Raw genomic sequence first — 20958 nt, forward strand, 5'->3', positions numbered from 1 at the left:
ACTGTTACACTGTTCGGTGAATTGTGTTTGAATAATTTTATAATATTTCCACTATCATCCTCCAAATAGCAACCTCATTATTTATCCTTTTTGTTGTCGGCTTCACACTCCACCGCATCATTTTCTCCCTTCTCTTCCATAATTGTCTCGCTCGTTGGGCCTTCATCTAAACAACGTTCCTTATTGGTACATTCAGCAGACGTGTGGTCACGTGCTTTTGAGCTGGTCTTCACTGCATCAACTTCCTCGTCGGGCCACATTCTCGATCGTTCTTCGACCCGGCGATACAGTTGTTCCTGATTCTTTTCCAAATAGCCCGGTAGCCAGAAAATGGCCTGTACTAGTCTGCAATGTGTAAAGATTTGTTTTCGGTGCGGTATGAGAAGAAAGGATATTCCCTCTCCTCCTTTCACTCTCCTTTCACAAAACTTACTTAAATAGTACCCATCCGGAAAATACCAAGCAGAGACACGTGCCGGAAGTTTTCACCATGGCCGCATAGTCCGGTACCACTTGTTGATGCTTCATAGTAGCAACACGGCGGCGAGAAAGAGGCGGATTTGTCGTGTGTGCTTTTGATAAGATTGCGAACAATCCAAAGGCGGCTAGCGAGTTGTCTGGACACTTCAGCAACTGTGTGCAGCAGGAACGTCCTCACACACGCTGCTGTATCTATCGATTGATCTTTGCTGCAATTGAATAACTATTCAAGCACAGCTAAATGACACACACGACGCAACACGGATGTTCGGCGAGTGGGTGTTTTGGTACATCATCGTCATGGAGACCGAATGTTGTCCTGAGGTTCACGTGTCTTAACTCACCTGGCTGTAATTGTTTGCATTATTGTATGGAAAAATGATTCATTTCAGTTTTTTTTTAGTAAATCCTTTATCAGTGACTTACACTGCTAAACATAACTTGGAGCTGATTGTTAGTGGACTTAACATGCCTTGGAATCATTTTAAATACTACTTTTGTTTTATAGAAAAATTTGAAAACGACTTGTAGGAAATAAAGCGAACATCTGTCGCACAAATTTTATACACACATGAACCAATATAGATTTTCGCTTTCTCCTTCACAAGCAAAACAGGAAAGATGTTCGTACATAAGAGATCTTTTGGTACACAAACGAAGTTATCAGATCACAGCAACCATAGTAAAAAAATAGTACATTCTCTTTCCAGTTTTTGAAGCTGCTCATTATTCTTCACCATTGGAATGCTCAAGATACAAGTGATGGATAATAATGTGTGTGTGTGTGTGTGTGTGTGTGTGTGTGTGTGTGTGTGTGTTTCATTTTTAGCTACTTTCTGGCGCATGATAGGACGTAGTAACTGATCAAGATCTTCAAGCAGGCCGTTAATCTCCCGGAAATTCTGGTAATAGTCCCGGAAACCCGCACGACTTAACAACATGCCCGTCATGGGTTAAAGCCTTATATCGACCGGACCGTCCCATCGTAGCAAAGTCGTCACGTAAAAAAGAATAAAAAAGAAGGTAACTACTAATATGAAGAAATGTAGAAAATGAAATTTTGACCTAAGAGAAATTCTTCTTCTACTTTTACTTTAGTCAGTTGGAATTAAAGTTATTTTAAAATCTATTCCGCTTTTTTGCCTCGAGCAACGATTCTAGGCTTATTGGAAGCAATATTTTTACCTTTTATACATAATCATAATGAAGTAATGTAATGCAACCTCCCCTCAACCACTTCCTTCTAGATCTGTTGGAATAAACCCGACAACATAGCACTGGAGCCGGGAGAAAAATGCCAAGCACATAGCTCGATACAAAAAATTACACACTTTCAATTTCGTCGCAATCAGTGCGTAAAGGAAAACGAAAAGACATTCGTGGGAAGGGGTTCAAAAACCAAAGGTACTGGGGCTGTACCCTACACTATTACATCTGTTTGCACCCCTTTCCCCCATTTTCCTTCCAGTTGCAATTAGCACCGTTTAGGTGGCACCGATTTGCATAGTGTGAACATGCACACCACCCCCGATCGCGATGCTGCTAGTAGCTGGGAGTGCATTCGGTGCAACGCCAACCGCCCACCACCACTCACCGACCTGTTGATGCGGAACGTTCTTCCCGGCTCGTTCAACCGCACGCGGCGTTCCCCATTGTCATGCGATCGATTCGCGAACATGCGTGATCAAATCGATTCGACACCAAATCAATTCGCGCCGCACGATACTAGCTACAAACTCTGGGCTCAGTTTGTGGAAGGATACGGTTGATCGGTTTCGAAACCCCATGTCGTATGGGTCTTAGGGAAGTGAGGAAGCAAGGGAATTGACTGTGTCGGTAACCGAAAATACCACGCGGGCGTCAAATTGCTTCTCTCTGTGTCAATGCTCTGTTACGCAGAGACATGCGACTTTTTCCAATAAGATTGTTTTATTATAGACATTCTTCTACTATTAGAAATTATTTAGTCATATATTTATTTTGCTGGTATCCAATTTGACTTTCTCAACCTTAGTGACCATTCCCCATTCCTTCGGGCATGAATGGTATCACCAATGTTCGACACACCTGCCCACCAAATCCACAAATTGAATAATCCATCGCGAATATCGCAACGGTTGGCAGTCAAAACCGCCTACTTTCTGGTGAAGTTTTTCACTGCACTTTTTGTCGCGCGGCCAGCTCTGTGTGCATGCCAGAGAGTGATCGATTATTCAACACCGGACAATGACAACAGTCTGTGCTTTGGTACGATTGGTTCGAGCTGGCTGAAAATGGTAGGACAATTTTCGACACCACGCTTATAAAATTCCCTATCCCCGGCACTATCCGGAGTCAGTTGGAAAATGGCCTTCGAGCGTTGAAGGCAATCGGCAGTGTAGCTAGGTTACGGTAGTTGGTGGAATCGAAGACAGTTTTCTAGGGGACATTAAACCTGCCAGTGAATACCAATCGTTCGCGATCTTGTAATAATGGCTTCTGCCACAAGTGTACGGTCCTTTTCGGGACAGGAGTGGTTTGCGACAGTGTTTCTGCTAATTGTGCTTAGCAGCAGTGGTGTGCAGTGCTTCGAACGTTTCTCTCCCATAAATGAGCTTCTGTTATCCGAGTTTGAATACGACACCAATATCGATCGCGATCTGTTGCCACTCGACGAACGATCGTACTTTTCTTACGATGAGCCGCACGAGCCAACTTTTCACACCGACTACAATCTGGCTAATCTGAAGCCGATTTCACCAACGCCTGGTTTTACGCTCGATCCCTCCTACATATCGCCCGAGGATATCGTTCCGGCCCGAGCCAAACGTGCCAATCTAAGGGAACGAAGGAAACCATCGACGCACCGCAAACGCGAGCAGGAAAAGGAACTGCTCACCGATGAGCACGAGGAAGATCTGGATGAAGATGATGCGGATGAAAAGGCCAGCGAGCCGGAGGAGAGTACGGACGTGGACGATTATGCCGCACGGTACGAGCAGTTTATTGCGAAACATTTCGAAGATTTGGAAAGCAAGCGGAAAAAGTCCGCTCCGCAGCGTAAAGCACCTAAGCCGACCGATGAAGAGGACGACGACGACGACGACGGCGAGGAAGAAGAGCAGGACGGTGATTACCGGTTTGATCGGGGCGACTACTCCTCCTCGGAGGATTACGAGCGAATAAAGGCAGAGTCTGAGGAGCAAAGCCGGCGGTTGGCGAAGGACCCCAGGAACTGCCGCACGTACGAGAAGGACGGTATGGTGTGTAGCGTGTGTCACGATCCGGCCAGCGACAGTGCGTCGGAGAGCTGTGCGTACGCTACCGAGCCCCACCATCGCAAGTATGCGTACGTGAAGGAGCGAAACTACGACAGCAAGAAGGATGCCGATCCGAACCGTGGAAAGGCGGAAGTGGACGAGGAGGAGGAGGAGGACGGTGATGAGGAGCCGGAGCACGCCGGTACCGAAACACGCCCCGAGCGGCAGACAGATGGTGCGGGAGACGGGATTGTAGGTTCCGCCGTACCAACCACACCCTCCAGACGGAGGCTCCCTGCGCATCCACTGCGCAAGCCGACCCTGCGCTCGAAACCGCACCAGTCGGCGACCAACGGTGGCGGGTATCGCTACCAGCCGACCGATCTTCGCTCTAACCGGGCCAGCATGAAGCTGAAGCTAGCAGAGGGCAGTGGGCCGGCTGCCGATGATGCCAACATTTACGTGATGAACTACGACAACGAGCCGGAGGAGGTGGCAAAGGTGCTGGCCGAGTTTAAGGCGCGCGACTGGTCCAACTGTCGCACGGGTAAGCGGATGGAGGACGGCGAGCTGACCTGCTACCAGTGCACGGATGCGGCCGGCGTTAATCACGAGGAGTGTATGTACGTTTCAGAGTCCCGCCCGATCGCGTCCGAACCGGTGCGACCACCGCCCTCGATGACCGGGAAGCTACAGCTGCAGCAGCAAGCACACAAGCGCAAGAAGGTTGTGGCACTGTCGCGCAAGGAGCTGGCGGCACTTGAACCATCGGCAACCAGCGCAGCCGTTGGTGGGCCGGTAAAGGAGAAGCAAACGGTCAAGCGGACGGTTTCGTTCCGCAGCTTCATCACTGGGTCGGGACGGGGAGCCCCGGGGTCATCTTCTTCAGCGTATGTGGCGCATGCAGGATCTGACGGTGACGAGCGCGTGATTCACTACGAGCATCACATTTCTCACGAAGTTCCTTGAGGGACGAAGGCGCAAGGAGGACGGATGGGTATAGGGAGCCGAAATGTTTCGCAAATAATGTTCAATGCGCAATTTAAGTGTTTCTTTTTAAGGCCGAATATTTGAAGAATGTTCTAAAGGAAGAGGCCTGCACGCTGGGAGATCCGTTTAAAATATCCCTTTTTGCTCGTTAACTTACTGAAGGATCGATAACTACGTATGTACTATTGCAGCAGTATTCTTTTGTGCTCCGAATAAACAGGCCGTTCTAATAATGATCAATAATTATGTCGACGAATAGAAGAACATAAACGCAGGATATAAATGATATAGGCTAACATGAATCACAACAGGATGACACAAACTTGCTGAACTTGACGACGACGAGAAACACACAAATGATAATGGATTTTCACTTAAAGTTATTTATTTAAATCATGTATTATCTGCATCATATCATCAATTCGTCAGCCCTTCGCACTTCTCTCTCCTCAATATGTTTTTTTTTTCTATGTAATTTGTTTTTAGTTCCGTTTCAAATTCCCTCCCAGCCACTACTTACTGTTTACAGTAGTTGCGTTGCTGCTGTCTTTGCACATGCATTTTGCCTTCCATGTGAACTCGAACCTTGTCTCCCTCACTCGTCTCGAGGGAATTGGGCTTCGTGTGCCCCACCCCTCCTCCCCAGATGCATCGATGTGTGCAGGAGGATCATCTGCTTCCCTTTTTCCATGGCATACACGCTTGACCATTTGTCTCCCTTGCTTCATTCATAGTTTCGGCGGTACGCAAATGTTGTAATGGTGGTTTTCTGTGTGTGTGTGTGTTTTGCTTTCCTTTCCTTTGCTACTGCTGTAACGCTGGTTCAGCTCGGCCTTCTGTCCTGTTAACATCACGCGAATTTTCGTACAATTTTCGTCGTACCTGAATTGAAGGTCTAGTAATTGCATGAATTCTCATTCTCTACTCTATATAACGCCATTCTAATGGCATTCGTCATCGCAAAGGGACATTCACACTGAAAGCGTTTTAAAATTAAGTATTGCAAATAAAACGGCTTTGAGATGAAGGTGATCGATCGATATGAGATGATGGGTTTCGGTGAGATGATTCAAAGAAGTAGACCCCTCTTGCATCGGCAGCGCAGCTCTGACCGCTCTTTCTTATCACGTTTGTTGTTATATATGAGTGTGCTATTTTTTTTTTTTTTTTACGAAACCCAAAACGTTTCGCCTTTCTATAGTTTAGTTTACTCGATCATTATCCACTATCAAGTCAAGATGCTTAGATGTGTATGTAGATAGAGCGATGTAACGGTAAATGGGGTATGCAACTGTTGTTAACGGATGTCCCATCCCATGAAACACTCGTGTCTTGCGCTTCATAGGTTTCCAGAGTAAAACAAACCAAAACTTCCGTTCGTAAACATACAAACAGCGAGTCCCCCTTCCTCCTTCCCTCCTTCCTTCCTTCTTCTGATCCATCGATAGTCTTTAATGTTAGGCATCACACTTCCAGTGCTTGTATTACACCACCCCCCCTAAATACCAAATTGATCCTTTGCTGTTGTGTTGTGTAATGTACTCTTTGCTTAAAAGTTACCATCCCCCTCCCCTACACGATTGTTAGTCGATGCTTTCCACACAAACATGTCTCCTCTTACAATCAGATGCGATCCATTAGTGTATCATATGGGTGTGTTTGTGTTGTTTTTTTTTGTTTTAAATATATATGCATATATTTTGTTTTTTGAGTCATCTTTAAATCCTATCAAAGTATTTTACACTGATTTCTGTTTTGCTTCAGCAGAGTGCACTCCTAGTAACATCGTGTCACGAACCAAATAAATCATCTACGCACCTAAATACTACAACTTAACATATCAAATGATTGTGCAGAGTTTGAAAACAATGTCAGTGTGTGTGTGAGTATGTTTATGTGTATACACACAGGAGCACAAACAATATACACTGGCTGGTTTATCTGCCGGAAGAACGGGTGTGCCAAGTACGACCTTATTGCCTTTATCGTGGTGTAATAGAGAGAACATTCCTGCTGCTAGCCCTCTCCGCCAGAAAACACTCGCGTGAAATTTGCGAGCTTTACGCGCTTCATCAATGCGTAATTACTAACTAAACACACGCACTCACGTTATGGGAATCCAATACTATTATACACGATCATGTTCTTCTTCTTTTTCTTCTTCTTGGCGTAACGACCATCGCGGTCATGCCGGCTCGATACAAAGGGCTTTCGGGACTTATTAGTACCACGCAGCCGGATGTAGTCAGTCCTTGCTATGGGGCGACGGTCCATATAAGGTTTGAACCCACGACGGGCATTGGTTGGCTTGATAAGTCGTGCGAGTTGACGACTGGCCCACGAGACCACCCTGTTAATTTATCTAATTGTTTGTGTTTTGCTAAGAAAATATAAAACTATGTCCGAAACATCACTAACTTCACACACATTAGCAGTTTTGTTGTTGTTGTAACGGAGAGGAAACAATTAACCTTCACTACGCACGTAACTAACAACCCTCGCCATACATGAGAGAAGCAGGTTAAAGCGAATAAAGGATAAAATCAGAAGTGTGACGAACCTTTTTCACTCGAATTTGTAAATTAACGTTCTTGGGCTTTCTAAAACCTCTGTAGCCCTTCTTCTACTGATGTGCGGAGAGATAGTCTCGAGCAGTTTGATTGATGGAATTTTACTAAAATAAATTAAACCTTTCTACATATCTCTCTCTCTCTCTTTTTTTTTCTCTCTCTTGCTCTTTCTCTCTCTGCCACGTTTAGTTCTACGCCTTAACACTGTCGCACTGAATTTCACAAAAATTTCAAACATACGACTACGCTTAGGTCTGACCAATGTTTTGTTCTAGTTATATGCGTGTAGTTGCCTACAATGCATGCACATATACAATAGGAAAGTAGCCCTTGTAATGGAACCGCACATCAAGGGTACAATGCTGTATTTTCTTCTTCAACCATATCATTTTATTCTAACATGGTTGGACATCATAATCGATCGTCTTGCGTGTGTCTGCCCCGAAACATTATATCTTAAAATAAAAGATAATCGACATACTTGCACAGAACGTGTGGTCTCTCTAACATCATACCAAAGAGTGTTTTACGCTACGGGCACGCGTAAAACGGTCTCCTCAAGAGATGCGTTCAAATCTTAACAAATAAAACTCTAAATGTATATTAGAATTGCGTACGGTTTGCGAATCTTTCATTGCAAAAGTGCATCGCGGCTGGATCGATTAGGACCAAGCTGTCGCGAAACTGATCCTTTCCTAGGTATCTAAAGGAAGTTCAATACCACTGCATCGTGGTTACCTCACAGCTGAATATGATAAATGGTGAACAAAATGATGTTTTTCATTCGACACGCATAGTACGAGTGTCCATGTAGGACGACTGCTTCGGTGGTTTGCTTTATATGCAAAAACCATCGCAACGCACGTCCATAATGTCCCGTTGTTGTTTTTTTTTTCTTTCTTTTAAAATACGTAGTTTTCGTCGGCCATATCTATTGCCCATCGGAATTTGTCACGCTGTGTCTTGTTAAAAATCTTCTCAATCGGTACTCCGAACTTCTTACACCTGCAGAGGGAGTAGAGGGGTAAGCAACGGCAATTATAGATAAGCGCACATCATTCGTTAAACACTCTCAGCGCAGGTGTAAAACTTACCAAGCCACGGAGATACGCGGATCCAGATAGTTCAGCTTGGATGTGCCCAGAGCGATCGTTTTATTTTCATCCCTATCCGTTTCCTGGAGCTCCAACTTCTTCAGCTGCTCCTTTAGCCTTTCCAACTGTTTGCTCTTCTTGTCAAACGCGCTCGGATCACGAACATTACTTTTCTTGAGATCCTGAAATGGTGTAAACCAAAACCAAACGATTGAAATTTCCGTCGCATCTCTTGCAAAGCGCCCTCCGAAGGTCTTCTTTGCCGTACCTTGAATTCCTTTTGACACTGTTCAACCTGTTCGCGCTTCACGCGAATCTTTTCCTTCAGATTGCCCATACTTTTCTCGTGCGTTTTCGGGACGGCCCGCTGATGGTTACACAAAATAGCGACAGCACGATTTGCACGATTGTAAGCAAGCAGCTTTTCCGGTACGGACATGTTAGGATCCGTCAATTCTTCCAACTGCTTTTGCAATGTGTAAGATGCGTTGAAAGTACGGAACACTTTGGCAGTGAGCCCTGAAATGAAATGGAGCAAGTAGTGACCAATTAGTAAGCGAAACAATGCATACACGCAATAGCACTTTTCTTCTATACGCACCATCCATCAATCCCTTCAGATATTCGTTCACTACGGACGTGTTTAACCGGTCAAACAGATCGTCGCCCGGCTTTTTGTTTTCTTTAAACAGCTCCAAGTTCTTGAAGACACGCTTCTCCACCTCCACCTCATTGTAGTAGCGGATGGAATCCTTACCGAGGAAATCGAACACAACCACGTTCTCTTTACCGTTCAGCTCCTTGTGCAGCGCTATGTGCTCGTAACGCAGCGAACAGCAACCGACCGTATCGGCCTGATCGTCGTCCTTTTCATTGCCCGCTCTCAGCGCAAGCTTATCGATAAAGTACATCGCTACCGCGCGCTGTCGGATACGCATCTCCTTGCTCTTCCACTCGTCGCGGTACGTGTCTCGAATTTTATCGATGTGCTTCAGCAACCGACGCGCCGTTTCGTACTTCTGCCAATCCTTTTCGCCCTTCAGCTTGGAGCTGGGATTCAGCATGATGTACTTCACCTGCCCCTGCACATTTTCGACCCAGGAAGCTAGCCACGATACAGTGTTGTCGTGGCGCACCTCCTTCCATCGGCGACCTGGCGGTGGGGACGGTATTTTGCTGTCCTGCGAGCAATTGATGATGACGTCCTCGGGCATAACGCGCCTCTTCACCAGGCCCATCTTCGGATGCTCGCCACGGCCGCGGAACAAACCGGGCGGTTCTATTTTGAAGTTTCCAATCTTTTCCTTATGCCCATCGATAACGCAAATGCCGTACTCCTTCGTCAGCTGCTCGTTCGCCGCCTTCAGTGCAGCCTTCTCCTCTTTGCTGCGATTCCGGTTCTGCTCGGCTATTTCCGCGAAGTACGCTGCCATAGGACGGAAGTTACACTTTTCCAAGTCGGTGATGCGCTCCCGCTCGTGGGGCGTCATCGTTTTGCGCCAATCCTTGAAGAAGTTGTCATTGAACGCTTGCTTGGATGTGTAGTCGTGTTCCAGCATGCGCGCGTAGAAGCCTGCCACTTCCTCCGCATCCTGCGAGAGCTTCATTTCTTTGCCATCGTACATGAACTTCACGTGCGAAGGAAGTGGATCGTACGGTGGTGCAAATACAGGCCCCTTGTGCTCCAAATACTTCCATTTGACGCCGTCGTCGCGCTTTTCCTCCTCCCACCTGAATTTGGAGAAGAAAATAAGCAAAACAAAAATCACGGCATTAGCGCATTTCGCTAACAATGAGAGTGCTCTCCGTATTCTTCGCACACCGGATAAGTGTTCTCGACCTATTCGTTAAATGTAAACGTTTTGGCACCCGGTGCAATGAGGTTGCACTGTTGTGGAAAAGAAGCCGGGAATCACCATTAACGAGCGCACATGTAATCCGTGTCAGTATTCTTTTTGATTGATAGCACATATTGTATCCATTGCGATGCCCCGCAAGTGATCGGAAAACGGAACGAAAAGCCGACAACATTCACTTGTTACGAGTGGAAAATTTCATCCAGCACACACTTTTTCATTGGACGAGCACGACTGTGCATGCACAGCCCCCAGCTGTCACCTGGTCTGACAGCTCACTACAAAAGCGCCATTCCGCATACGGCGGTCAGTGTATGAACTATCGTAAAATATTGCCACAGCCAACCAACACATATGCACCAAACACCCATACAGCCACACTGCGTTTCACTTCCTCATCTCACAAGTCTTGCGCACTCTTCCACCAACGTGCAATGCTCCTCATGGAACCACCACCGGTATACCGAGTGGTTTGCCGGTCTGATGTTTTCAAAACATTCCTTTTCTTCTCCATTAACCACACACATACACACGCATACAAACAACTCGGATGCTAACCAAATACATCCACTTACCATTTCCATACTTCTTGCTCTTCTTCTTCCTTCTTTACCCGAGCTCGTCCAGTCTTGCCGGTTCCAGCCTGATCGCCGGTTCTTGCCTGATTGGTTCCAGGCATTGGGGGGGCAGCCTTAGCATTCTGTATTCGAGTGAGCAAAGAAATGAAACAAACATTGGCGTAAATCGGGCCTGCTTCGCAATGCTGCCATAGGTTGACGCAACGCATATTACAATCATTGCCCGTCGTTAGTGCATATTTACCTTCTTCGCTTGTTGCGTGGGTGGTTCTACTCCTGGCTCCTTTTTTATTTTAGTCTTCTTCAGTTTCTTCTTGCTGCTATTGACATCATCGTCGTTTTCGTTGGCATCATCGGAATCATGCGAGCGCTTTTTGTTTTTCTTATCCTTTTTCTCCGTCTTAATCTTCTTCTTTCTACCATCTTCATCGTAGCCTTCTTCAGCCTCGCGTTTCTTCCGCTTTGATAGTGGTATATCGTCCTCGGACTCTTCCTCCCCCTCCTGGCCAGATTGCGGTTCATCTTTGATATCTAGCGGCTCCATCTTGATAGCGGCCTGAACGTTCGCCTGATACTGTTCGTGCTGCTGTTGCATGCCACCAAAATATCCTTGCTGCTGGTGTTGCTGCTGCTGGTACATATGGGGCTGTTGTTCATGGTGATGACCATTCTCAGTGTTAAAATCATTATAACGACTTGCGTCATCTCCCTCTTCGTCATCGTTATTCTGATAATCGTCGCCCTGGTTGGAAGTGTTTTGGTCCATCGTTTCATTTTGCTTCAACGCAAATGGTGTCTCGTCGGCGCGGAACTGCGACATCGAGTAATCGCACGAACTTGCCTGGGAAATGTCCAACTTTCCTCCCACAGGTCCTGCGTGGTTTTCCACCATCGCGTCATTCTGCTGGGGTATATACCCTTCTCCGTTTAAGAATTCCGTCGTAACAGGCTCCGGTTCTTCCTTCACCTTCACCTCGCCCGAAGCTACTTTCTCATCTCGGTGCCGATCCTTATGTTTGGAGGATGACGACGACGAGGAGTGCTTATCCTTGTCCCTTCTCGAGCTGGAATGTTTGTTCTTGTCCTTATCCTTGTCGCGGCTAGAGCTGCTGCTGCTACTCTTATGCTTATCCCGATCCTTGTCTTTGTTCGACGAGGACGAGGATGACGATTTGTGCTTGTCCTTGTCTTTATCGCTTCGACTGCTTTTGTCGCGATCCTTCTTGTCGCGATCACGGTCACGATCCTTGCCATCTTCGCGGCTTCGATGTTTGTCTTTGTCCCGTTCCTTATCCTTCGACCGATCCTTATCGCTTTTGGAACTTTTGTGCGACGACGAGCTACTGTGGTGGCTTTTTTCCTTATCCTTGTTGCTGCTACTACTAGAGCTATGTTTCTCCTTGTCAGACTTCTCTTTATCCCTAAAAAGATTACAAACATACATCAAAATCGTCAAATCAAGATTCACAAGCAAAACATTACTAATCGGCGAGCTTTTTGCATCACACTCACTTCGATGAGCTGCTACCACTTTTCGAAGAAGACGAATGGCTGCTGCTCTTGTGCTTATCGCGATTCTTGTCCTTCTCTCGATCGCGATCTTTATCGCGATGCTTGTCCTTATCCCGATTTTTGTCACGATCTTTGTCACGATGCTTGTCCTTGCTAGAGCTTTTGTGGCTTTTATGACGATCGCCGTTTTCACCTCCACCGCCCGAGTGACCGTTGCTTACGCCGTTCGGCAGTTCCATCATGCCATTCATCACCTTGGAGGAATCCTTTGGAAAAGATAAAGTATCAATAATACAGTTAGTTAATACATCATCGCATACATCATACAGGAAGCCGCAAGTACTAGATAACAATATCTTATCCCACGAAGGATTGTTCAATATACACCATTTGCAATACAAACAAGAATAGCAATGTTTAAAAATAAAACCTCCTTTTAACGCGTGCCTCGTTCGCCTCAATTTGCCAAGCTAATCACGCAATGAAAACCTTGAATCAAGTAAAAAAAAATATAAAAAAAATTTACCCGCGTACTATTGAAATGGCATCAATCAACAGATACGTAAACTTATTCTATTATATTTCATTTGATAATACCAATAATAAAAGCATTTGTAGCAAAGATATATAAAATATTATAACAAATCTACACACACTATCCAAACAGTCAAAGGCCATTGTTATTTACAATATAACTACGCATAAGTGCGCAACAGGCAACAGTTACTGAGTTTCATACTCAACGAATCGTAAACTGTTTTGTCATTGTGTGCATGCTGCTTTAGATTGTCCACGCGTAGCATAGTAAATTGCTTCTTTGCTCTTCCAAAATCCGTTAAAATAATACTAATACTATGATACGGCTATGCGAGCATTACCATCACCTTCAACTTAACCCACGAGATGCTTCGACGATCGATTAGCATTTGCAACACCAGAAATGCGGTCATTGTCCATGTGTTCGCTTCGCCACGCAGCATTTTACCAATCAGAATTGGGTTATGCTGCCCTAAGACTGGGCTGCGAATCCAACATGAACATGGTGCGGTGCCACTATCTATGATGATGATGGTGGTGTTAACGTTTTCCGCCATGTGCCATACATTTCAGTGTATGCGCACCATACTTGTTATGCTAATACCCAAGCACATGTTCCCTACACCGCATGCAGCCAACCAGCTGATCTCCCAAGTCTTCCCCTTAGTCAAATAATACATGATAATGCCGAACGGTAGAGAGGTAGAGGAGGGGAGAAGACTAAAAGATGAAAATAAAAATAAAAAGAGATTTGCTAGCGCAAACGAGGTTAGAACGATTTCAGTTCAATTATAAGAATCAACGTGTTCTCATACAAAAATCGGGGTTATCGTATTCCGGTTCAAGCCGACCGGAAGAACCCATCCGGTGTGGTGTTAAGTTAAATAAAGGTAAATTAAAATATGGAAACATTTGCATCGTGTAAATAAGTGGTAACGATGATTTTGCCTGCACATATTGCCCTCCAATTTCTATAAAACATTGTTTATAATAATGTTATTATGTTTGGTTTGGACAATGTTATTTAATTTAGATTTAATTACATCTCCAATCAATTCCTGAATCAACAGAATTGAATTCCTTTACGCAGGACTTGATATCCGGCCACGTTGTATACTTTCAATTTCACCATAATACATGCAGCACACACTAAATTTCCTCCCCGTGCTACCATACATATAGCCGCAATATACACGTAGTGCTTTTATTCCATTCACCTTGATTGAACGTTTGCTGTGTGCTGAATTTCGTGTGTTCATGTGCGACCGTGTGTTAATGCGCCTCTCATGTTGCAAATACTTCCTCTTCCATTCAAGCGACGAGAAAACGTTCGTTCGGCTGATAGTGAAATGCACCGCCGACTTCGTTCACGCGAACAAGTTTCACGCAAAGAGACAAAACCAGCCACCGACTGTGTCTTTTCTGTGTCGAAAGAGGACCGATGTTGGGTGCATTGCGCGTTTTAAAATACATTTCACTCTTGTTCTCTTGTGTTGGCAAAGGCACAGACACCGATAGTCTGGCCCGACACCGCACATCTTGAGTGCGTCACTGAAGTGAGGTAAAAATTGGATAAAAAAATATGTTTCATCCTTAGCAAATCTAGAGAACACCTATTTCATCTCCACACGCTCATGACCTTTCCGTGTCAGGCACAGAGAATGCGTAGCCCTAGTCACATTATCACTTTTCATGCAATGCCATGTCTGTGCCGCACACCACACCAATTCCAAGCGAAGGTGCGCCGTACATATAACAAGGGCAAGCAGTGAAAAATTTTCTAAGTCCCAAAAAAAGTTGGGACTTAGACGAAAATTGTCGAAAAAATCAACCCACTCTGGAATGATAGCATTTTCGCTGAAACGCGTTTTGCGCCAACTCCCAGCACGATACGACCAACCAAATTGAAGATATTCGATTTTTAACTTTCCTTCACTGTAGGCAGCGACGTGGGACTTAGTCTCCGGACGCCATTTTCCTCGCTGGTTCGGTCGGCTACGCTCTAACATCAGCGAACATAGCCGCCGTACACACACTTGTGCTCGAATAGACAGACCCGCACCGTACCGAACGCGACGGAGAGCCCGTTCGATGGACAGCGCTTGAATATCTCGGAAACACGTTTGATAGATAAAAAATGTCACAAAAAGCTATTCTTTTGCTACTTTCACTAATCATTTCATCGAATGTGACACCAATTATGATTGCTTTTGAAGGACTTTACATTTGCGAGCCGAGGACGTCGTTTTCGCAGAGTGCGAGTGTGACACAAGCACGAGCGCACTGTGTTCTTTGTGAAGGGGCTGATTCTATATCAAACGATAGCGAATCCAGACCCTCAAACCAGGCATTATTCATCTATTACGACGAACCACAAAGGCCCGGTGCAAAGGGCCCAATTGCGAACGAGGCAGTACATGGCACATACAATGAGAAAACTTCGAGAACGATTTCTACACCGTCGCCGAATGGGACAAGTGTAAATGTTGCGCACAATTTGAGAACCATCTCCTTTTCATTATCATTGACACGGCCGGGTCACTTACCGCGGGTTGAGGAACGGCAGCGTCGACACTCATGTTGGCACCTTTTCCACAGCTTTTGGATTCCGGAAAGCAATGATTTTTCGACGACGGAAAACTACGGCGACCACAACGACAACGGTGTTCGCGATACGGAAGAAGAGCTTCACACCAGCACCTCGGTTGTTCGAACAGCACGGATTATCCCGCATGCCCCAGTGACGGACGGGTTTGTAAACAATGATCCGTTTATTACCTGTTGTTCAGTGTTCACCTAACCTTGTTGATCCTGAGCAAGAAAGATATCATTTTATCTATTCTTTCGTTGATTAGACCTATTCAATGATCGATTTTGATACATTGCATCAGTTCTTGCTAGGTCAAATTGTGTGCAGGGTAAATTACTTTCTCATATCGTACTGTTATTTTTATTCGCCATCTCTTGAAAGGGTCATCACAATGCGTTTTACTTCCCATTGCAGTAATGTTGAATGCTTTAATTTGCTAAATTAAATCATCAACTTACATTTCATATTTCACCCTTTTGAGCCTTGGACAAAAAAGCATCACAACAACGCACACACTGCACGTAGCACTGCTCGAACCCTTCCGAGCCGCTATCATAGTACGGATCGCGTATGATAGCACCAGGCTGTTGCGGATCGAAATCACCCAGCAGTAGTATTTTCGCTTTGCTGTCTCCCTTGGGCGCGCGTTCCTTCAAATCAGCAATGTTCTCCCCGTCCATTCCGAAAATGTAATCGTAATGCTCAAAGTCCGCCTTTTTAATCTGCCTAGCTTTGTTGCTGTACGGTAGATCGTGCTTTTTCATTGTTGCCAGAGCCCGATGGTCAGGGCTTCGTCCAACGTGCCACGATCCTATGGCCGCACTGTCTACTTCCCACTGATCTGCTACGCCAGCCGTGTCGATTGCTTTTAAGAACACCGCCTCGGCGATAGGTGATCGGCAGATGTTTCCTGGGGGCGATGAATTCCATATTGATTAATTATTCCACATCTATTTAAACAACAGGCGGCGGTGGTATATCAGAATACTCAAATCGAAGATGCACAAACACAATGGGGCAATGCAAAAACACATCAAACATCGTGCAAAAAGTATGTTGTTCTCTGCAATACTGCAGCAAAATGACACCAACCAACATCGGACCTTACCGATGCCGGCGGTTTGATTACACTCTAGCTTTCAATGATTTTGCGAATCGTATGCATCGCGAAGGCGATCACAAACTTAATTATAAATATTATCAAGAAGTTAGCTTACCCAGGCAAATAAAAAGTGCTTTCTTTTTCTCACTCATGTTGCTCGCGGTTCTTGTAAATAAATGTGAATGTTTTGATTTAATTTACACCTTGCTGATCTGTCAACAACAGGGTGGTCCAAAAGAAACACCAAAACAGCTTCTAATGTTTTTTAAATTAATCGCGTGATTTGCAAAGCATGGATTGAGGATTGAATTCAACACGTTGCAGGCCTGGGTTATGAAAATAGGTACATAAAATCATAATATGCGTAATGAAACAAAACCAATTAATTGCTTCGAAAGCTAGAAATGCATATTTCGAATGTTTTTGCAGACTAATAGCAAAAGGTAGTTGCATAGTGATAAGGTCCGTTTTAATGATATTTTCTAACAACTCTTCTTCCACCATTTGCTCCTCCATTTTGATACACGACCATGCCATAAGCGGATCTGTTGATGTAATTTGGATACGTATGTTACAATACTCCTCGCATCCAGAAGATATATTTTTACTTTCTTGGTACGTAACGAGTGTTTAACGAGCTTGAAAGTGCAAAACTTTCGGTGGAAGGTTTAAGGGACAGAGAGAAAAATCGAGCTGTTTACGGTTGTTGTTGGACAGGCTTGTTAAGGTACCGGAAGGTTATTTAGCAAACATATTTTAACTGGTGACTGTTGTTTCGTCTTAGGGCATCCGAATAGCTGCTGTGCTAGAGTTTGGATAACTACATAAAAACGTCTTTGATGTTTTTAAACTGACGAATTGATAAATCGACTGGAAGATCAAACCGGTACTGTGTCAAGCAATCCAACGTTTTTAAAGCGTCGCGAAATCCGGTGTTGGCCACATAGCTCCAGCTGGCATAATGCGAGCTAACCAGCTCTTTGCACTGGAATATAAGGTACAGCCATTGTGTTAACTTCTGGGCACTGGTGGAGAGAGAAATAAATATAACCAACATTGATTACTCAGGACCTTATGCAACGATCTTATACAGCGGCTACTTACTTCAATCCGGCACATACGAATGCCTTAAACTGTGAATCGTAGCTTCTCTTGTAGGGACTGTGTAATGCTATGATCGACCCAATAGCACTGAGAAGACTCTGTAAAGAAGCAGGACGAAAGTGTAAAAAGTGTGCACAAACTACACAATATGTGTACAAAATAATACCTGTTTGTTCGACAACGGTCTACCGTCCACGATGTCCAGGTTGAAGCTTTCTGACAACTTTCTAGCCGGCGTCGAGTTGTAACGATCACCATTTTTTATATTGTAATACACCAGCAGCAACTCCCAGACATGCATTTCGTCCTTGTTATTGCTATCGAATTGGGGTTCCATATCCTCTTCTTCATCGTCATCTAACTGAGAAAACAGATTATCCTCCATAACGGCCGCATTCGACGTATCCTCCTCCACATACGACGATTGTTTCTTCGGCGCAGTAGTCGTTGTCCCGGTACTCTTTCGTCTAACTTCCGAGCGGTAGAAACTTTCATTTGCACGGCCGCTCATGCTGGAATGATTGGTACCACTATGGCCGCTGCCCGTAGTAGAAAAGCACCCGGAAATGAATGGTACAAGGCTGTGGCTCGCACTCTCGGAAATGCTCCGCAAACCGTGCTGCATTAACCGTTGGATAGTTTTCGCCAAACGCTTGCGAACAAGCAGAGTCAATTCGTAATTCTTCCTATTGTCACGGCCAGGACGGTTCGAGTCCTCGTCTTCCTCGTCGTTGTGGTCCGCTTCCTTAGGTGATATTTCATTTTGCATTGTTAGCGCCAAAGACGCTATCTCCTGCACGTCGTACTCCAGTCTTGCTCGAATATCGCCCCAACAGTTTTGTCGCGTGCGGGTCATCATCTTGGTTTGATAGTTTGTCTCGCTGTTTCGATGCTCACTTCCACAGTTGAACTGCGACAGGGCGAACATTTGTAGCAGCGTTCCGGCTTTATCCATCAAACCAAACGCTTTGCTATTGAACGATTCCCGTTTCGCTGCAGCCTGGCTTGCACTGGTGCCGTTACTCGGGTGAGCGGACATAGGCTTTGAAAGAGTGTGACGATCCGACGAATGTTGCGATCGGCCCTCGTTTCCCTTGGATGCCTCGGCTCTCTGTTCCTGTTGCTTCTGCTGCTCCAGGAAACGTTTTTTTATTTCCGCTTTCTCGTTTGTCTGCAGGAAGCTGATGAACCGCTCGAGATCCTGAATTTGCGTTTTCAGCTGCGTCACTAACTGTTCCTTCATCTTCAGTGGATTCACTAGCTCATCGAGAGCGCTGTCTACTTGCTGACGCAGATCTTCCGATGTCAGCTGTGGCAAGTCGAGCTCGTTCAAGTTAAGGTTGATTTTCTTCTTTATTTCCTCGATGATTACTTTCTGCTTTTCCAGAAGAATCGTTTGTGGTAGGATGCCCGCCCCAGACTCGTATGCGTATCGCTCCAGGTCCATTAGCTGCGACTTCAGCTGCCCGATAAGCTCCTGTTGTTTTTCGCGCAGATTTTCCACCGATTCGGGGCTCTTGTCGAGATTGGCCACAATTTCGGGAATGTTTTGCTTCACCGGATTCTGTTGTATTTCCGGTATGCCAAGGAAGGCAAACTCTTCCAGATTTTTCAGCAAAGTATCCCGCTCCTGCGGTGGCGCTTCCACTATTTGCCTCAGTCGTAGCTGCACCTGGGCAAAATGTGATGTCAGTGCAATCAAATTCGACGACAGGATTTCATGTTCGTCTTCCAGGGATTTCAGCCGCTCCCGTTCGACTGCACCATCTGGCAGCATTCTGTCGTCCAGGTGGTCAATCGTACTTTCATCGGTGAGTCCTTGGTTCGATTCGGAACTGAAAGCGGAATCAAAATCGAACTCCTCTTCCGATACATTCCGAGGCATCGAACGATCAGTATCCACGAACAAACCAAATTTCATGTCCACCTCCACATCGCCATCGTCACGACACGCTTCCTCACACGTCGTCTGTCCATCGCAACCTTGTTGGTCATGTTGGTCCCCAAGGGAGCGAGCCTCATCGATGCGTATATTTACAGACATATTTGTCGCGCTCCTCACTTCGATGACGCTCTGCCTGCGTGTCGAATGAATTCACATTCACAGATCGCTTCGAGTAATTGAACCTTCTGCGGGATTATTTCTTTAGCACACCTGTGACGTTCGCGGAAAATGCTCTTTCGTGTGGGCGCTAGTATGACGTGTAGCCAAACTGTATTTTTTCTTCTTTGACTGCTGCACCATATGCAATCACTGAACGAAAGCCTTTCTCAAGCGCGTATTAAGGCGATATGCAAGCACGGACAGTAGCTTACTACCCGTAGCGAGTAACTCATTAATTAAGTGCAGACTATTGTTTATTTGTACAATGCGTAACGTTTCACTGCCCGCCTATAGTTCTGTACTTGGGGCACTTGTATAATAGACCTGTCCTTCTCCACGTCCTACCATTTTTACTGTGCTTATTGACATTTTACAAAAGCTTTCATGCTTCGCAAGTGTTGGTAAAATGCTTCTGCTATGTTTATCTCTCTGTATCTATGCTTACATGAGGCGCATGCGCACAAGACAAAAACGTGAACCGTTTCGAACCACGTGCGAGCAATCGAGGAAATGGAAATGAAAGCTCTATTCGGAATTTATGTTTCGATACATTTTTTACAGATATTTTTTCTTTACAAATCTAAAATGTCCAGCTATCTTAGAACGTATAATTATTGGTTTTGATAATTATTGTTTTTAATTTTACCCTTTTTTCAATTTTATCGCAAATCATCGAGAATTCTTAACGTTTCTTATGAGAATATGTAACGTATATACAAAGTTAAAGTTAAATTGGTTAAACTTACCGTAATGATTCAATTAATTCTTCATTCTTCTTCTTGAATTGAAGCCATTAATTGGGATTGGCTATCGATGAATTAATTATCCGACAAACTGAATAAACCACTTTTCTGATGGGTCCGATATTTAAAAACGCCGCAACAACCGTAGTTGGATTAAGTTTGCCAAAAGACGCTTATGTTCTTGGCTGTCTATAACCTATTGGGTTATCTATAGCAGTACAGTCAGTCTTACACACGGGAGCTATGTCCATGTAGGGCTAAAACCCATAACGGACATGTTGTAAGGTCGTGCAACATACATCACGTGTCCGACACTTCGAATTGGAGATTGGAGAATATAACAGAAACAATTTCACTACGTTCGTTAAGTACAACGTTATCACTGAAAGTGAAATTACTTGTGTTTTTCAATATTGCACGACTGTTTTCCTATTTTCAATATGTTTGAACAGAACAAAC

At 45.0% G+C, this 20958-nt stretch overlaps 4 protein-coding genes across 4 annotated transcripts; 1 reads left to right on the plus strand and 3 right to left on the minus strand.

Annotated features, from left to right (window-relative positions):
- Nucleotides 1–17: 17 nt before the first annotated feature.
- Nucleotides 18–767, minus strand: LOC120960994 (uncharacterized). Its single transcript, XM_040384510.2, has 2 exons — nt 434–767; nt 18–345 (listed from the first exon to the last, which is right to left on the minus strand). The coding sequence occupies exons 1-2, from the start codon at nt 526–528 to the stop codon at nt 78–80; spliced, it is 363 nt and encodes a 120-aa protein (XP_040240444.2). The 5' UTR covers nt 529–767; the 3' UTR covers nt 18–77.
- Nucleotides 768–2566: 1799 nt separating this feature from the next.
- On the plus strand, nt 2567–7013 carry LOC120961670 (coiled-coil domain-containing protein 96). Its single transcript, XM_040385608.2, has 2 exons — nt 2567–4266; nt 4354–7013. Exons 1-2 carry the CDS (start codon nt 2952–2954, stop codon nt 4686–4688), a joined length of 1650 nt encoding a protein of 549 aa, XP_040241542.2. The 5' UTR covers nt 2567–2951; the 3' UTR covers nt 4689–7013.
- On the minus strand, nt 5070–20908 carry LOC120961115 (uncharacterized). Its single transcript, XM_049607683.1, has 13 exons — nt 17819–20908; nt 17653–17750; nt 17370–17573; nt 17250–17266; nt 15959–16356; nt 15403–15579; nt 12320–12585; nt 11052–12228; nt 10805–10929; nt 8975–10104; nt 8642–8892; nt 8374–8555; nt 5070–8284 (listed from the first exon to the last, which is right to left on the minus strand). Exons 1-13 carry the CDS (start codon nt 19694–19696, stop codon nt 8182–8184), a joined length of 6006 nt encoding a protein of 2001 aa, XP_049463640.1. The 5' UTR covers nt 19697–20908; the 3' UTR covers nt 5070–8181.
- Nucleotides 15780–16792, minus strand: LOC120961675 (low molecular weight phosphotyrosine protein phosphatase 1-like). The gene is made up of 2 exons (XM_040385614.2): nt 16664–16792; nt 15780–16356 (listed from the first exon to the last, which is right to left on the minus strand). Exons 1-2 carry the CDS (start codon nt 16698–16700, stop codon nt 15908–15910), a joined length of 486 nt encoding a protein of 161 aa, XP_040241548.1. The 5' UTR covers nt 16701–16792; the 3' UTR covers nt 15780–15907.
- Nucleotides 20909–20958: the final 50 nt, after the last annotated feature.

Source organism: Anopheles coluzzii, chromosome 2 (genome assembly GCF_943734685.1).
Source record: "Anopheles coluzzii chromosome 2, AcolN3, whole genome shotgun sequence".
Classification (NCBI taxonomy): Eukaryota; Metazoa; Arthropoda; class Insecta; order Diptera; family Culicidae; genus Anopheles; species Anopheles coluzzii.